We start from the raw sequence: 19396 nt of genomic DNA, 5'->3' as shown, positions 1-19396 counted from the left end.
AGGAGGTGAAGGAAAGTGTTAAACTAAAAGCGGAGGAATTTAGAGTAGCTAAGAGTAGTGGGCGAGAAGAGGATTGGGAGAGGTTTAAATGTCAACAAAGATTGACAAAGAAGTTGATAAGGAAGGGTAGGAGAAACTATGAAGCTGGGCTAGCGCTTAATATAAAAAAGGATAGCAAGAGTTTTTATAAATATATAAAAAGGAAGAGGCTGGCTAGGGTGAATGTTGGTCCTTTAGAGGATGAGAAAGGGGACCTAGTGGTAGGGGATGGGGATATGGCTAAGGTATTGAATAACTTTTTTGTTTCTGTCTTCACGGAGGAGGACGTGAATAATTTGCCGGGTGTTAGCGATAGAAAGGTGGTAGGACTGGAGGGTCTTAATGACATTACTGTTACTAGAAAGGCGGTGCTCGACAGACTGGAGGGGCTGATTGTGGACAAGTCCCCAGGACCGGATGGAATGCATCCTCCTATTTCTTATGTTCTTATGTCTTTGTGGAGGAGGAGGAGGACATGGAGGATGCTATCTATCACATCTTCTGGACATTGGACAGTGTGAAGTGACATACCTGTAGAGAGGTGGGGCATGTACAAAAAAACTGCTCCACTCCCCAGACTGTCAAAACAACTCAGGTGGCCTCGGCAGTCACCAACCACTGCCCTGCCTCCAGCTCCCATTCCATCATCCGAATCACTATGACTGCTAGCAGGGATTGGGGTATGTGCATTCAGATGGAAGGAAGACATGGTGAATAACCGAGCATCTCGAACTAAGCCCCTCCGAATAGCACCAGCCAGCCCATGAGTGATCCTGTGCTCACCTGCATTCTTGTGCCTACAAATGTCCCTACGTGTAATTCTGTGATTTGGCAGAAATGTCATATTCCACAGCTGGACTTGGATGCAAAAACAAGGGAGAGGGAAGAGATGGAGGATATGGAGCCAAAGGCGAGTGTCGCAACTCCTTGGAAATCAGGATCTGGGCAAGGGATTTACCTTCGAACAGGTAGCCCTCGTGAATCATGCTCTGTCCCAACACCACATATAGCAAGTAGAGGCCGTCCATCCCTTTGGAGGGTGAAATGGATCTCTTTGTTGAGCCACTATCTCCCAGGGTGAGGAGGGGACCACTTCATGAATGAGGAGGGGGGTGGTATTGCCCAGTAAATATTCACCAGTCCAAGCTTTCTGGAAGCTGAAATATGTGAACTTGAGATTGTTTGGGCCGTCATGCCACATGGTGATATCTTCCAGGTCCTGCTCGACCTGATGGAGGTTTTGGCTAAAAAGGGTCCACAGACTGGTTCTCTGATTGGGTGGCACGATTAGCAGAGGGTCCCCTTTCTCTGACTCTGACTTTAGTGGTAGGGGTACTGGTGCTGTGGATACAGCTGTTCCCGGAGTTGTCATGCGGCCTGGTACTTGAAGCAGAGAGGTGTCCTGAACTATCGTCTACTTCTGATCATGAAGTCCCAGAGGACTACATGGATCTACTGTCGATCCTGGTGGTGTGATGATGACAGAGGAGTTCAGTTTCATTTGTGGAACGTATTACTCCCCAGGCCACCACGCAGCAAGTGTGTTTCTTCGATAAAGTTCCTGTTTAATTTGGCTTCTTAAGAACATAAGAACATAAGAAATAGGAGCAGGAGTAGGCCATCTAGCCCTTCGAGCCTGCCCCGCCATTCAATAAGATCATGACTGATCTGTCGTGGCTCAGTTCCACATTCCCGCCCTCTCCCCATAACCCTTAATCTCCTCTCTTATCAAAAACCCATCAACCCGCGTCTTAAAAATATTTAGCGAGGTCACCTCCACCACTTCAACGGGCAGAGAATTCCAGAGATTCACCACCCTTTGAGTGAAGAAGTTCTTCCTCAACTCCGTTCTAAACCGCCCCCCCTTTATCTTGAGGCTGTGCCCCCTAGTCCTACTGTCCTTTCTGAGCGGGAAGAGTCTCTCCACCTCTATCCTATCCATCCCATTCATCATCTTATATGTCTCAATGAGATCTCCCCTCATTCTTCTAAACTCTAACGAGTACAAGCCCAGTTTATTCAGCCTCTCCTCATAGCTCAACCCCCTCAACTCCGGCATCAGCCTAGTAAACCTCCTCTGCACTCCCTCCAAGGCCAAAATATCCTTGCGTAAGTACGGCATCCAAAACTGCACACAGTACTCCAGCTGCAGCCTCACCAATGCCCTATACAGCCGCAGCAAGACCTCCCTACTTTTATATTCAATCCCCCTTGCTATGAAGGCCAGCATCCCATTCGCCTTCCTGACCACCTGCTGCACCTGCAAGCTGGGTTTTTGCGACTCATGCACAAGGACCCTGAGGTCCCTCTGCACCGTCGCCTGCTGCAGTTTTTCGCCACGTAAGTAATAATCCTTCCTACCATTATTCCTACCAAAGTGGACCACCTCGCACTTGGTCATGAAGAGTGCACATCATTGAGGGGAGGGGGGTAGATTTCAACCAAACCTTTGAGGACTCTGTGGTACCCCCTCACCATCCTGTGGCAGTAGAGAATTTGAAGGAATAGGTTAAGTCCATGATGTGGTGAATGCAGGATTCAAAACATTGTTTTTTCAAGGTCTACCTTTTGATTTTAGAGGGCTATGTTTTATGTTTTCAGTGGTTCCTTTTTCCATTCTCACTACCTCATTTATTAGGTGATATAGAAACATGTAGAAACATTGCCTTCTGTATGGGTTTTTGGGATTCACACTGAAACAGAATTAGAAGAATTCATCAATATATTCAATAATAATCACCCCTCCATTAAACCTAAAGCCACAGTAGACAAGCAAAGAATTAATTTCCTCGACACCGCAATAATTGGCAATTTGGCATAAGTTGACATCATTATTTTTTCAAACTATTGATACACACTTCCACACACTAAAAGCCACCACCCTAACTGTGCTCTCCATGGGCTGGTGAGGTCACAACTGATGGATTTTTACTGCACATGCATGAAGTTGGAAAATTTTAACCAGGTAGTTTTACTGCATCTCAATCTCAGATTTAAATTTAACAATCAATCTAGCATCAGTTGCTGTTTGTGGAAAACTCCGACCACCCTTTGGGTATAGAAGTGATTCCTAATTTCAGTCCTGAAAGATCTGGCTATCATTTTTACCATTGCTCCCTAGCCCTGAACTCCCCTAAATTAATCAGTCATTTACCTCAAATATGACTGCACAGTCGTGAGGTAGGGCAACTGTAATCAGGTAGTAAATGTGATAAGACCTTCTATAGTTGACAGAAATACAGATAATGAATCGATAAAATTGAGGATGAAAAATAAGTTACAAGAGCCTCTGTCATTTTAATAGATGAGGGATAGAGGTTAAAATTCAGGCATGGAAAGCTATTGTCACAACTAGTTTTAATTTCAATGATGCCTTGCTGTTAAAAGTGGTGAGATCTCCAAATTCTCTGAGGGAGCTGTCCACTTTTGACTCACGCAAACTATTTCTATTATCACGATGATGTGACTTGTGCATGAGTGATATCAATCTGTAATTCCCTTGGCTGATCAAACATATATTGAACTGTTTAGAAAGGACTTTTTAAAGATAAAAAAAACACTGATTTAATATGGGCATCACAAGTCACCCGACATCTGGTATTACAAGTTGACCAGCTCAAGGAGGGCTCCATGTGAATTACAATTCAGATATGCCACAGCATCATTATGTGGATTTCATACCTGTTGATGTCAAGACTTAAAAAGATTTACTGAAACTACACTGGAACCCACATATGTATTTCTATAAGGCTACGTCTCAAGCACAGACAGAAAGTCTATGAGGGCAATAGATACATAAAAGGTGTTCTTCTTCTCTCACGAATAATGGCTATTCAGGAGTTAATAGCTGGAACACTACAGAATCTCATCCCATTGGCCATAAAATAAAAGCCACCATCTGTCCAGATATCAACTAAGCAAATACCTACTGAAATCATTATGGGGAGAGAGGTTAATACAGCATGCGAGCTTCTAAAACAGTATTTTGGAAAAACTGCCGATAAAGCAGTAACAAGCTCCCTTCTCCTCTCTCCCCAGTTCAGGACCCATTTAGTTTTAAACTCAATAAAGCCTGCCAGACTTGGTTTTTTGCAATCAGCATACAATTGAGGGCAACACAGTGACACAGTCGTTAGCACTGCTGCCTCACAGCACCAGTGATCCAGGTTCAATTCCAATCTTGGGTGACAGTGTGGAGTTTGCACCTTCTCCCTGTGTCTGCATAGGTTTCTTCCAGATGCTCTGGCTTCCTCCCATAGTCCAGTTAGGTGGATCAACCCTAGTAAATGCACAGGGTTACAGGGATAGAGCGGGAGGGGTGGTGAGCCTGATTAAGATGCCCTTTCGGAGAGTTGGTGCAAACTCAGTGGGCTGAATGGCCTCCTTCTGCACTGCAGAGTATCTATGGATTCTATGATTAAATACGTTCTTACAGTAAATACCTTCATCTTTATAAATTCACAAAAAAACTCCTCTTACTTTTGGACTTGGAGGTGGGATAGGGAAGTCATATTTACCCCTCCTCACTTGGTATCACAATATGTAAACTCCACTCATACGAATTGAGGCTATGGTGTGACACCACCGCAGAAACACTCTCAAATTGCTGCTGCTGCAGTAAGGACATATTATATAGAGTCTCACAAATTACTCAAAGTGTTTCACATACAATTAAGTGATTTGAAGTGCAATGAACAAAGAGCAGGACTGCAGCTCATGTAAAGTGAAGATCCCAGGTGGCTCTTTGTTCTGAAATTTGAGCTTGACTTTTCATTCATATTCATCTAATCATTTGTACTGCCTAAAAATTCAATTTCAATTTCCTTTCACTGTCAGCAGAAATCCAATAGGGCAAGTTTCAAACACATTAAAACTTAACGCACATTCACATGCCAGCTACCCAAAGTTCTTTGTAAATGTGAAAGGATGCACATATGGAGTCATATTTTCCTCTGGCCAAGGTTGGACTTTAACCTGGTGTTGTGAGACTTCTTACTAGGTCCAAGCAGCATCAACAGTATCGTTCAGGGTTGTCGGCTCCAACAAGTATCCTGAATAATACTGCAGTACAATAACTACCTTCATGACATCAGTAAAATGGCTCTAAAATGCTTTGGTGTATATCTGCAATTTAACGTAGTAAGAACAAACCTCAGTAAATACAGACAAAATTACATCGTATTTTACAGCACCAAAACAGGTCATTCAGCCCAATTTATGCTCTCTATTAATGCTCCACATAAGCCTCCTCCCATTGAACTTCATCTCATCCTATCAATAAGGAAGTCTCACAACACCAGGTTAAAGCCCAATAGGTTTATTTGGAATCACAAACTTTTGGACCACTGTTCCTTCATCAGTGAGTCATCCTATTAACATATCTTTCTATTTTTTTCTCCCTCATGTGCTGAGATAGCTTTCCCTTAAATGCACACATGCTATATTCTAACTACTCAGTCTGTTAATGAATTCCACAGTATTACCAGTTTTTTAATTAAGATGTTCTTCCTGAATTCCCTCATGGATTTATTGGTGACTGCCTTATATTTGTGGGTACTAGTATAATGTAGTTTAAGTTAGAGTGCAAATCCAATGGATCTAGATTGTTTGGCAAATTTGCTGGTGGATAAATTGCCCACTTGAAGATTTGGTACCAGTGATAAGGACTACACACAAAAGAAATATCTGCCACACAGCATGATTCAGGACTGACAACACTTGCTATAAACAAGCCAAACACATTGGTTTAGGTCTATCACATGGCCAATGAACAAGGTATGCACTGAGTGTCTTGTTGCAGAATGATATTTTTCTATGTGCGCTTGGCATTAAAAGAAGCTTTTCTTACTGCAAAACCTCAAATCATATTTTGTCCATTACTAGGTGGATGAGACTGTAAAAGCCAGGAATAAGTTATAGTTTTAACATTTCAGAATTAATTCCTTTCTTTAGATGACAAGTTGAATGTATGCCTCATAATCAAATATTTTGACAGTATAATCCAAAAGTTTGAAAGATATTCACATGAGGAGTTTGAAGATTCTGTTGCATCAGCGTGTCCTTTACATCACAATCACAAATCTTTGATTTTTTTTTGCAGTGTTAGGGACTCAAGAGGGTTTTACGTAGCAGCAATGAGAAAGCAGCCTTTGAATCTTTATTGTCACAAATAAAGTGACCATGAATTTACTTAACAGTTGCTCCGAGTCATAGATGTTCTTTTCATTGTATTATTATAAACAGCCCCATGTAAATTAGCTAGAATAAAACATAAGCCTATCCACTACTGAAACCAAGGCAAGTTTGAAAAACGCAACTTAGTATCATGTTCAAAAATATAATTTGAAAGAAAGACATGTATTTAAACACTGCCTTTCACAAACTCAGGAAGTCATTTAATGCTCCAGCAACCCAGGTTCAATTCCTGGCTTGGGTCACTGTCTGTGTGGAATTTGCACATTCTCCCCATGTTTGTGTGGATTTCCTCTGGGTGCTCCATTTTCCTCATACAGTCCAAAGATGTGCAGGTTAGGCAGATTGGACGTGTTAAATTAACCCTTAGTGTCTTGGGATGTGATAGGTTAGGGAGATTAGCAGGGTAGATGAGCAGGGATAGGAGCTGGGTGGGATTGTAATTCGGTGCAGACTCGATGGGCTGAATGGCCTCCCTCCGCACTGCAGGGATTCTATGGAATTCAGCCACCATTGTAATGAAAAAGTGGCAACCCATTTTTGTAAAACAAGGCCCCATGAACAGGATTGTAATCGTTTGTTTTTTGTGATGTTCATTTAGGGATAAATATTGCAGGATGAGGACATCCTTATTCTTCAAATAATAACATGAGATCTTTAATTTCCACCTGAGAGGGAGAGTGGGCCTTGGCTTAGTGTCTCATCTGAAAGATGATACCACTGAAACTGCAGCTCAATACTGCCCTGTAAGGTCAGCTCAGATTATATATAGATAAGTAGTTCTGGACTTTGAAATCAGTAAAATTCTGGTATTCATGAAGTGAAGTTAATTCTGATTGCTCTGGTCAGTGCCTTTTTAGGCCAAAAAGGGGAATAGCTAATCCTTGCCCATACACAAGGTGGGATTTTCCAGCCTCTCCTGCTGGCAGGATCTTTTAATCCCATCAAAGTCAGTCCTTTATGATAGGTTACTCAGCGATGTGCCAGGCTAACCATGTAAAAATGCCGCAGGCTTCAGGGTATCAGAAATACCCACAAGTGACCAATGGCATGCCGCCTCCACCATAGGAAAACACACCGCAGGGCCAGAAAATCCCAAGCATACTTTAGATGGAATTGGAAGGAAACATAGATAATATCCTGCCGTAGTCGAGACACAAACACTGCTGTCAACAGGCAACAAAACTGAATTAAAATAAACCTAATTAATAGAAAAAAGGAAATGAAAACTATTGGTTTAACAGTCAAATCATCCTCCCTTCATCTTCCACAATACCAATAAAGGGTCAGAATAGCAACCAACTCACATCCTCTACAAAGATTAATATAATTACGCTGAAAAGCATTTCATTCACAACATTGATATCTAGTGTTGATGTTAACTGCTCTTCTTAATGCTTTAGCCGAAACATTTCATGAATGCATTTACTTACACTTGATATATGAATTATCAACTAACAACATCAATTGAGATAAGATTTAGTTCACAGCACCTTATATTGGATGTAAGTCAAAATATTCATTAAACATCTTTGTTTATTCATTGCTAGCTTCTGTAACTCACAGTTGACATAGATCCAGAGAACACAACTCACAATCACACATATTTGTTAATCTTTTCATAAAGGCCTAGACAATAATAGATATTAAATCAGAAAATATTTGTTTAGCTGCAATCATGCTGAGTTAGGAATTTTGTTGGGAACAGCAAATCAAATATAGATCAACTAAATCTGTCTATCCTGGTACATAATCTCTTGGAGCATCCTCATGTGTATTATAAATATGCAAACACAAACTAATGCTGATGAAGCTATTGCATGCACTGAATGGGACCTTATGCCTGCTCCCATATTGAGTTTTGTGGCAGGAGTTATTTAATCAGGTAGAAGCGTGCCAGGTGAGAACGTTGACACCTTTCTGTCTCTGCCTCAATTAAACCCGTGGTGGGAAGGTCTTCCTTCCCTGCTGCCAATTGAAGCCCTTAAATGGACAATTATTGCTCAATCAAGGGTTTCATGCTGACATTGGAGGCAATCCAGAGAAGGTTCACTCAGTTGATCCTGGGTATGGTGGGATTTTCTTATGAGGAGAGGTTGAGTAGTTTGGGCCTGCATTCATTGGAGCTTAGAGAATGAACTTAGTGGCACATATAGCATTCTCAGAGAGCTTCAGGGTTGATTAACTTTTACATTGTGACCCACTGAGCCATTTTTCAAAAGGAATGATTTCCATGCATTCTGAAGAAAACAGTATGAAATATCAGAGTTTATTTTAACATCCACTTTTTATTACTTACTATCTCTACCAGAATTCTCTTTCTGATTAACAATGTAAGTTCTTAAGACATGTAAAACTGTACATACAGGAAGTAAAGTACTAGTGCCACCTCAGATGGAGCATTGGGTTTAATTCTGGGCACTACACCTTTTGGAATTCGATTAGGCGCAGAAAAGATTGATGAGGATGTTTCCCGGGATCAGTTATGTGGATAGATTGGAAAGGCTTGGATGTTCTCCTTCGAGAAGAGAGGTTGAAAGAAGATTTGATAAGGGTGTTCAAAGTTATGGAGGGTCTGAATAGAGTAGATGGAGAGAAACTCCTCTCATTGGTGGCAAATTCACAAACTAAAGGACACCGACTTAAGGTGATTGGTAACATGAGAAATAACATTTTTTAACATAGTGAGTGGTTAGGACCTGGAATTCAATGCTTGATAGTGTAGCAGTGGCAGATTGAATCATGGTTTTCAAAGGGGAGCTGGATAATTATCTGAAAAAAGTAAATTCCAGGGCTATGGGGGAAAGGTGGGGAAGTGGGAGTAGCTGGGTTGAACTTACGTAAAGCCAGCAAGGTCATGATAAGCCTAATGAGCTCCTTCTGTGCTGCGAATACTTTATGATTACATGATGAAATAGTTTGAAGTGTTTATGAGCCCGTCAACTCCTGGGAGATCAAATAACACTATGAAGCACACCAGAGTAAAATTTAAGTGGTTTGCAAACATTCACTTGAAACCTTCATAAAACATTGCCTATAACAATTTCCTTTATTGTTTTTATTTGTAATTTTCATATTTTCAGTGGATCATGTTAATGGTCCACACAAAGAGTGTGCTAATAGTGACAGGGAAATTCATTGAATGATAATCTATATTTGATAACAGAAAGTAACAGCCAGTATGCAAAAAAATGAATTGCAAAAAGAATGTAGAAAGATATTTCCTGACCTGTTAATATCCCAGATCTTAACACTGTTATCCATGGAACAAGATGCTACAAAGTCACCACAGGTGTGCCATGAGCAGCCCCAGACAGCATGAAGATGGCCAGTAAATGTGAATACACATTCAACCTTTGCGAAATCCCATATCTTCACTGTTTTGTCTCCAGCGGTAGTAGCAAGCATGTTACCACTGCGGAAAAAGGAAATCACAGTATGAGACTTTGATATAATGTTTCTCTTTCATTTTGTCTTTGGCATGCATTCATATTTCAATCCGAAGGGTGGAACAGTCCATCTCATCACTGCCTGACAAACAACAGAGAGTAATTTAATTCCCTATTCTCTAAGGTAAAGCATTCTGTTAGATTACTTCATAAAAAGATAGGAGTTGCTTGATGAAAAGTAGACCAAATTCCACTTATTTTGCCTTTTACCATCGTGGCACTGGCATGATACAATTACGTTGGAGTTGCAGACTAATCAAAGCAATTAATTTCTATCAATTAATCCACAGATTTATTCAGAAGTTTGAATAAAAAGCGGCATGAATTGAAAACAGGAATTCAGAAGTCAGTTTTAGGCTGAGATTATAACTTGCAAAACCAACATGGGTAGGATTCTTTGTGAAATTTTGACATCAATGTTGTACAGGAATTAAATTTGTAATAACACACTGGAGGTGATGATTGGCCTTAAATATTCATGGACCAACATGTTGCTTTACAGATAGGGACTGGATGCTCACAATTTCACAAAAAACAGGGACTCCTAGAATAGTGAAGTATAAGGAAAATAGGAGAACTGTAGGCTGAATTGCTAGAAATTTGCCATTTAGCCTATCAAGCCGCCTCCAACTTTTGATACAATCATGGCTGATTCTGATGGTGGCCTTAACTTCACATGCAAATTTACATAAAATATGAAAATGCACTGGTATTGTCTTAGAACGCAATTACATTTTTTAAAATTCTAGTTCTACAACTGAACAGTTCATTTTAGAAGCCTTTTTATCCAAATATAACCACGGGCTCTGAATTCTGAGAAATCAAACATTAGTTTAGTTTATTCTGTTTTGTAGATTCAAGTCTTATTTAGGCACTCACTTTGATTAAATGTATCTTCTGGATTAAATGCATAAACGATGCAGCATGGAAAGCATCTTTAAAAATCTTATACTATAATTTATATTTTGAAACAAGTCCAAAAATTGTTAGTCTGCTCAGATCCTCATGCTGGTACATTTCCTGAAGAAAATCTCCTGTAATAGGCTCGGTAATAGGCATAGTGTCATAATACTTCAAAAGAAGGACTGATGAAAAGAACAATCTCAGGAATATTTTGTATGAAGATTTCTGTGGCTTCTTTGAGTTGATGTAAGATGACAGGGAAAATGTTTTTAAGCAGCTCCTGATTTCCCAGAAAAAAAGATGTACAGAATATGATTACAACACAGAATATTGAAACAAGCTTTTTGCCCTAAATAGTTCATTTTTCTTTTATATCTACCTTATCAAACCCTTTCATAATCTTGAAGGCTTCTACTGAAGACTGTTCTGCCCTCTCTTTTTTAAAAAGAGCCCCAGCCTGTTCAGTTTTTAGAAAGATCTATTACTTTATCTTATTACTTTATTTCTAAGCCGTATGATGTTTAAACAAATAGAAAATCTAACTAGAAATGTCAGCAATGCCATGAGAGCTCTGAAAAACATTCAAAAGGTGCTACACAAAATCATATGCTCTGTCTGAGGCCAGAACTTTCCATTCACCTGACGAAGGGACTAACCCAAAAGCTTGTGCGTTTACTATCAAATAAATCGGTTGGACTAAAACCTGGTGTTGTCAGACTTTTTACTAAGTTTCTACTCCCCAGACCCAGAATACCTGAAGCTAAAATGCCGCCCCTATTACCTTCCATGGGAATTCACCTCTGTTATCCAGATGGCAGTTTACGTCCTACCCAATGCAGATGTGAAGATTGCTCTGGATGAAATATACATAACTACAAATAGGCTTGAGACGAAACATCCCGAGGCCTTGTTCATCATGGCTGGGGGCTTCAATAGGCCAAGCTCGACTATACTATCAAATTACCACCAACACATCTCCGGACGTGTTCCACCAGAGGCCCAAACATCCTAGACCACTGCTACACAAATATCAAACATGCCTACTGCTTGCCTGCCAACACTTTGGCAAATCAGACTACAAGGCTGTGCTCCTGCTCCCGACTTACAAGCAAAAACTCAAGCAAATCCATCAAAGAAAGTTGTGCAATGATGGTCTGAGGAATTGGATAATCTTCTATGGGACTGCTTGGAGTCAGTGGACAGGTTAGTATTTAAAAACTGTGCGACCAGCCTGAACGAGTACATCACTACAGTGTGCCAAAAAAGCAAATTTGCGTGTTTCCCAACCAGAAACCACGGATGAACAGGGATATCCACTGCTTGCTGAAGAACAGGTCTGAGACGTTCAAGTCAGGCGGCCCTGACCTATACAAGAAAGCCACATACGATTTAAGGAGATCCATCAAAGATGCCAAAAGACAGTACCGGACCAAACTAGAATCCCAAGCTAGCCACACACAGCCCTGCCAACTATAGCAAGGTCTGCAAGACATAACAGGTTACAAGATGAAGGCATGTAAAATCGTTGGCTCCAACGCACCCCTCCCTGATGTGCTCAATGAATTCCATGCCTGTTTTGAGCAAGAGGTCAGTGAGAGCATGCCACCACCCTGGAGGCCCTGAATGAACCTGTATCTGGGGTCACCATCGCAGCTGTCTTGAAGGTAAACTCATGGAAAGTGACTGGCCTGGATGGAGTACCTGGCTGAGCACGCAGATCCTCCACGGGTATTCACTGACATCTTCAACCTCTCTTTACAACAATCTGAGGTCCCTATCTGCTTCAAGAAGATGATCATCATCTCAGTACCTAAGAAAACCCAAGCAGCATGCCTCAATGACTATCGTCCGGTGGCTCTGACATCCATCATTTTGAAGTGCTTCGAAGGCCTAATCATGGCATGAATCAATTCCAGCTTTCCAGATTACTGGATCCAGTACAGTTTGCCTATTGCCACAACAGGTCCATAGCAGACACCATCTCCCTGACCCTGCACTCAACCCTGGAACAACTAGATAACCAAGACACCTATGTCAGACTCCTATTTGTTGACTACAGCTCAGTCTTCAACACTATTATTCACACGAAAGTCATCTCCTAACTCTGTGGCCTGGGCCTTGGCTCCTCCCTCTGTAACCAGATCCTGAATTTCCTAACTCATAGACCACCATAAGTAAGGATAGGTAACAATACCTCTTCCATGATCATCCTCAACACTTGTGTCCCACAAGGCTGTGTTCTCAGCCTCCTATTATACTCCTTATACATCTATGACTTGTGGCCAAATTCCCCTCCATTTCAATTTTCAAGTTTGCTGATGACACCACTGTAGTGGGACAGACAACAGGGATGAGATAGAGAACCTGGTAAATTGGTGCAACGACAATAATCTCTCCCTCAAAGTCAACAAAACGAAGGAGATTGTCACCGACTTCAGGAAGCATAGAGGAGAACATGACACTGTCTACATCAACGTGGACAAAATAGAAAGGATCAAGAGCTTCAAGTTTTTAAATGTCCGGATCACCAATAACTTGTCCTGGTCCCATGCCGACACCATAGTTAAGAAAGCCCACCAACGCCTCTGCTTTCTCGGAAGACAAAGGAAATTCAGCACATCAACTACAATTCTTGCCAACTTTTACAGATACACCATAGAAAGCATTTTTCTGGTTGAATCACAGTTTAGTATGGCCCCTGCTCTGCTCAAGAGTGCAGCAACTACAAAATGTCATGAATGTAGCCCAATCTATCATGCAAACCAGCCTTCTATCCATTGAGTCTGTTACACTTCCTGCACGCATCAGCGAAGTAGCCAGCATAATTAAGGACACAATGCAGCCTGGACATTCTCTCTTCCAACTTCCTCTGTCAGGTAAAAAAATATAGAAGTCTGAGGTCACATGCCAACCGACTCAAAAACAACTTCTCTGCTGCCATCAGACTTTTGAATGGACCTACCTTGCATTAAGTTGATCTTTCTCTACACCCTAGCTATGATTGTAACACTACATTCTGCACTCTCTCCTTTCCTTCTCTATGAAAAAGTGTGCTTTGTCAGTAAAGCATGGAAGAAACAATACTTTTCACTGTATGCTAATACATGTGACAATAACAGATCAAATCAAATCAAAGTTGCTTGCTTGCAATCCAGGATGGAAGAGACGGAGAATCTCCCAAATGCCTCTGATGATGTCACCATGTAATCAAGTGACACACCGCACAGAGATGCCTTGGTTTCTAATACATAACATCCTTCCTTTTATTCCAGCAGTACAACTGCTGACATTAACTTTTACTCATTATGACCAATAATTATTTTACCAAGTATCCTATGAGAACTTTAGTTGGTGTATGTTGGTTCCATTTAGGAAGAATCCATCATTCAGGAGTCTTTGCTTTCATGTGCCTGATAGTCTGTTCATCATTTGGCTCACCCACTGGGAGATGCATCACATGTGAGTCGTATTTTTAAATTAGGGTCAAAATGACTCCCGTTTTGGTCAGCATTATATGCCTTTATGCAGTCTTTTCTCTAAATCCATTGTTGGTTCGCACACAATAATGTATGAAGTGGTTCTAATATGGTGACGAGATTGGAATAAATTTTCCATGGTAATTGATAAGTCCAAAAAAAGTCTGAGTTGGGAAATATTTTGCAGTCTAGGCACATCGAAAATCACAATCATTTTCTTAGGTTCCTTGTGGGAGTTCATCTATATCAATTACATGGCCTACATGGTGTGAATTTTGTATAGTTTTGGCAAAAAGACCTCCCCTTTATATTCTAGTCCAATGGGCTTCCATTTGTCTTTTTGATTTTTTTCCCCCCTAGTCTGACAGCTAGTGATTTAGTGATTTTAGTGATCTGTGTACAAGGACCCCAAAATCCCTTTGGACCTCCCTACTCCTAACTTTTTACCAGTTAAATAACATTTAGATCACTCCTTGGTCCAACATGAATGAAGTCAAATTTGTCTGCATTGAAAACCATCTATCACAATTTTGCTCACTCACTTAATCTATCAACACCTTTACATGATGTTATGCTTCCATCGTCACTGCTTATGGTACCACCCATCTTTCTATCGTATAGTAAACTATATATTCAAGTTTGCTAGAGTTAACTAAGTGATTAATAAAGATAGTGAATAATTGATGCCCTTTAGAAAGGCAAATCTGTCAAAGTGATTGGGGTCAAATATATTGCCATAACCTTGAACTAGGAAGATCCTATGCAAAGTACTAAGAAAGCTTGGCTAGATCCTTCATTCCACAGCCACCTGGACCAGGAGTAAGAAAGTAATATAGTTTTCATTACTATGATATCAAGGAAGAGACATGGAGAGTTAATAAGTGTAAGAACACTCTTTTCAAACGTGTAGCATTTCATCACAGCATTTGTATAAGATGTGGATGTGTTGTGGAATTATACAATTCTACAAAATTACTTATCTTTGCACTTTTTCACTCCTTTGTCAAACTGTCTTACCTGATCAACCAGGCATATTTTATACATTAGAATAACACACTTATTGAGATGAAGACAACTATATAATTGCTGTGTCAAATATTATGCATTAATTCAAATGCTAAAAGATTGTTTTGTACAATGTAAGATTAAATGGACATTAATTGCAGCTCAAGCCAGCAGCCATTGTATTGCCGAGTTATACCGTGCCCATAAGCATAGAAGCAGGCCATTCAGCCCAACTGGTCCACATCAGCCTTCACCTACCTTCATTTTCACACCTTATCAGCATAGCCTTCTATTCCTTTCTCCCTCATGTGTGTATTTAGCTGAGCTTTAACTCCATCTATACTATGATTTCAATTACTCCATGTGGTAGTGTGTACTGCGTTCTAACTATTCTTCAGGTAAACATGTTTCTCTGGATTTCCTCAAAAGTACTGCTGGGTCGAACATGCTATTTATTTATATGGGTCTAATTCTCAGGACATTCAGATTCCAACTCCTTTGTAAATGTATTTATATTTGAATCTACATTTCATTTCATCTCCAGTGTTTAGTAACACAACTCTGAGTTTGTAAGAAAGAGCATTTTTTCAAATGTTTCCCTTTCATATCCAACATCCTCCCAGTGCTCAAAAATCAACACAATTTTTACCTTTGTTCTTTGCAACCATCTAACATTGCTTGAATTACTCAATTATGTCCCAGTGTATTTTGTACAACTTTGTCTATATTTATCATAAAACTTATTTATGAAAGCAGTCAAATCCACCCCAAAGGATCATATGTATCCTCTCAAATTAAACAGGGGAGCAAAAATGAATTAGGCCCAACAGCAGACACAGAAGTGCTGATTGGCACGTATACTGTGGTGCATTGGCAGATTTGCCAGAGTATCTTGTTACTGTTAAGGAGCATAGGGAGGATCCTGGTTCCAACTTGGCACAGGGTTTAACGCAGAACTTGGAATCCATTCTTTCCAGCATGGAAATGGTGACCAACTCCATGTCGGAATGTGCTCATTGAGGTTTACAGCATGGAAACCTCCAAACTGTCCATGCTGCCCAGTTGTTACCATTAAGCTCTTCCCAATTGCCAACGTTGGCCCATATCCCGCTATACCCATCTTACCCATATAACTGTCAAAAAGCTTTTAAAAAGAAAAAATTATACTCGCCTCTACTACTACCTCTGGCAACTCATTCCAGACAGTCACCACCCTCTGAATGAAAATATTGCCCCTCTGAATCCTTTTGTATCTCTCACCTTAAACCTATGCCCTCTAGTTTTAGACTCCCTACCTTTGGGAAAATATGTTGACTATCTCCCTGATCTACGCCCCTTATTATTTTATAGACCTCTATAAGATCACCCCTAAGCTTCCTATGCTCCAGGAAAAAAAGTCTCAGTCTATCCAGCTCTCCATTCTTCCCAAACACTACTGCTGGCATCCACAGCTCCTCCAGCTGCTCCAGCCCACCGCCACATTTAAATTAATTGCCTCCTCTCCCTTATGAGGCCCCCACTGGGGTCAAACCCTTCCCACAGGTAAGCATTGCCAGGTTGGCAGTATCACCTATTCCAAGAGGCAGTGTCACAGGACATTGCCAGGCCACTACTTGACCATGTCCCTCTCCCTTGGGGGTTATGCTTACCTTAGTGTCTCCAGGGAGATCCCCATGACAGGTTCATGCAACAAAGAAATTGACATTCTTACCATACTACTATCACAGACACCATCAATGATAGTGAAGCTACCTGCAACACTGAAGACCACATTGTTGCAGTGATTTTACTTGTAAACACTAATCCTGTTACACAAGAGGAGTTGAAGACATAATTGGTGAAAGACAGTATGCCGCAGAAAATAAGCTAGTACCTAAAACCTGAGTGGCCTTGCAAAACAGGGGAAATACTGGTTCCATACTACAGAGTATGAAATAAACTCACATTATTTGATGACACTTAGATTGCACACACAATTCAAGTAGTTATCTTGAAAGTGCTGCAGCAACGTGTATTGCACCTTGTCCTTGATGGGCATCTAGGTTTTGTTAAGTTGAGACAACGATCCTGTGAAGCAGTCTGCTGGCCAGTAATAGACTGTTGAGTAGAAGAGTTCAACAAAAAGTGACCAACAAAACTGTGGCAGCTACTCCAAATAGATATTTTTGGAGAGGAGCAAGCAGTCCTGAGCACTCAATGGTTTTTGTTTGTTCATGCTATGTATAGCTAATTGTTGGAAATAGTTCCATACCCACCATTTTAGTCATTGACATTCCAGACAAGTTGATTACAAATTGGAGTTTGCCATAGACTTTCACTATAGATGCAGATCTTGAAGGAGTGTGCGGCACAGTGCCACTGCTGCCTCACAGTACCTGGGACCTGAGTTCAATTCCAGCCTTGGGCGACTGTGTGGAATTTGTATGTTCTTCCCGTGCCTGTATCAGTTTCCTTTGGTGCTCTGGTTTCTTACCACATTGCAAAGATGTTCTGGTTGAGTAGTGGCCATCTAAAACTATCCCTTAATGTTCTTCAATCCAACAATTCTCTGACATTTGTATTCTCTCAATTCTGGGGACGAGAGGGGCCCATTCATTTTTTTAGCGCAGCTGGTCAGGAGGATCACACAGGAGGCAATTCAGGGGGTCCCCGCGAGTATGTGCACCCCAGATAGTGACTCCAGGCGCCAAATTTCCAGCGCGGTCTGGTGTATGCCGGAAATCGGTGGGGAGGCAGGTATATCATAAAATATCATTTAAGTGCTAATAGCGGGCTAGGGACTGAACTCTTTGGGCCTGCTTGCCTCTCCCACCCTGCCAGACTGTTTCACTCCAGCGGGATTTAGAGCAGCTCCCCACTTTCGGGGAGCGAGCAGCTTCACCCTGCTGGAGTGAAGGGGGAAAATCGGAGCCCCCCTCCAAGGGGTTGGGGGGGGGTGATGCCCCGGGCATGGGTACCCTGGGAATGCCAGCCTGGTCCCCTGAAAGGGAGGAGTCGAAGCTGACCCCAGAATGATCGGTGGGGTCTGTGATTTGGCTGTGGGTGTTGGGGGTTCCCAGGCTAGCCAGCATTTGAGCTGGCAGCAATTAACAGTTCTGGGCTACTGCACATGCACAGAGGCCACTGGTTTCAGCCTCCTGGGTAGGAATTGGTCCCGTCCCCTGAAATCTAATGATATTCACACTGGTGGCCTCTGCATTGCATACAGTGGGAGATTCTAATGTAAAAAACAGTGTAAATTGCTCCAGTTTTCCTGCAAATTCAACACTTAGAATTTATTCTTGGAGAATTCCACCCCTGGTCTCTTATGCAGTCCTGATATCCTTTGTTTCACCATTGGCAGCGTGTTTTAATTGTCTAGGTCTATCCAAAACCTCTCGGTCTCTTCCTTTGTAAATATGTTCTTTTGGTCAAGTTTTTTGTCATCTACCCTAACATCTTATGTGGCTAGGGTTCGATTCCCGGCTTGGGTCACTGCACATTCTCCTCGTGTCTGCGTGGGTTTCCTCCAGGTGCTCCGGTTTCCTCCCACAGTCCAAAGATGTGTGGGTTAGATTAATTGGCCATGCTAAAATTGCCCTTAGTGTCCTGAGATGCGTAGGTTAGAGGGATTAATGGGTAAATATGTAGAAATGTGGGTGTAGGGCATGGATGGGATTGTGGTCGGTGCAGACTCAATGGCCCAAATGGTCTCTTTCTGGACTGTAGGATTTCTATGATTTTCCTACGATCACTTATGGCTATGCTCATTGCTCCCAATAGCTGTGTATTGATGCGTAGCAGACTATTCCTGCTCTGCGATTTGAAAATTGTCTTCAAGGAACTTAACAGACAGTTAATTGGAAGCAAACAGGATGCCAGTTCCTACAGCCCAGCATTCCCCACCCTACACCCCCATATTCAAAATAACAGTGCATTCTGGAGGCATCTGAAGAGCTACACACCATTCAAGACTGCTTTTGTCAAAGTGCTCCCACACCCAATCTTGTCACAGACAACTAAAAATCAAGCATTTCCAACTCTGCTTCATTCTCCACAGATGTTGTCTGATGTGCTGAGTATTTTCAGCATTTTCTTTTTTTTAAATTATAACAGCAGTGACTGCTGGAATTGGATAAGAGACGGGAGAAAATCAACATGAACTCTTTAATGTCATCCTTAAAAAGGATATACATTTCCTTTCCCGCATTGTTCATATGTTTGTAAGTATATTGCTGCAGATGTTGGGTGAAGCCAAGATTATTACTTGTTGTCATGCTTTAGTTGAATATTTAACCAATGATATGGGATAGTAAGCTCACTATCTGATGCCCAAACTACATCTTTGAAGAA

The 19396-nt window shown here is 41.3% G+C and overlaps 1 protein-coding gene across 2 annotated transcripts in view; it reads right to left on the bottom strand.

The window, feature by feature from the left end:
• spag16 (sperm associated antigen 16) overlaps nt 1–19396 on the bottom strand; it is an 846000-nt gene that overhangs the window by 332402 nt on the left and 494202 nt on the right. For both annotated transcript variants that reach the window (XM_080198174.1, XM_080198175.1), the window contains one exon: nt 9461–9646. In XM_080198174.1, coding sequence (XP_080054300.1) covers nt 9461–9646 — 186 coding nt within the window. The remainder of the gene's footprint in view (nt 1–9460; nt 9647–19396) is intronic.

Source organism: Carcharhinus amblyrhynchos, chromosome 11 (assembly GCF_965287045.1).
Source record: "Carcharhinus amblyrhynchos chromosome 11, sCarAmb.v2.hapA, whole genome shotgun sequence".
Classification (NCBI taxonomy): domain Eukaryota; kingdom Metazoa; phylum Chordata; class Chondrichthyes; order Carcharhiniformes; family Carcharhinidae; genus Carcharhinus; species Carcharhinus amblyrhynchos.
This window is presented reverse-complemented; position numbering and strand designations above follow the sequence as displayed.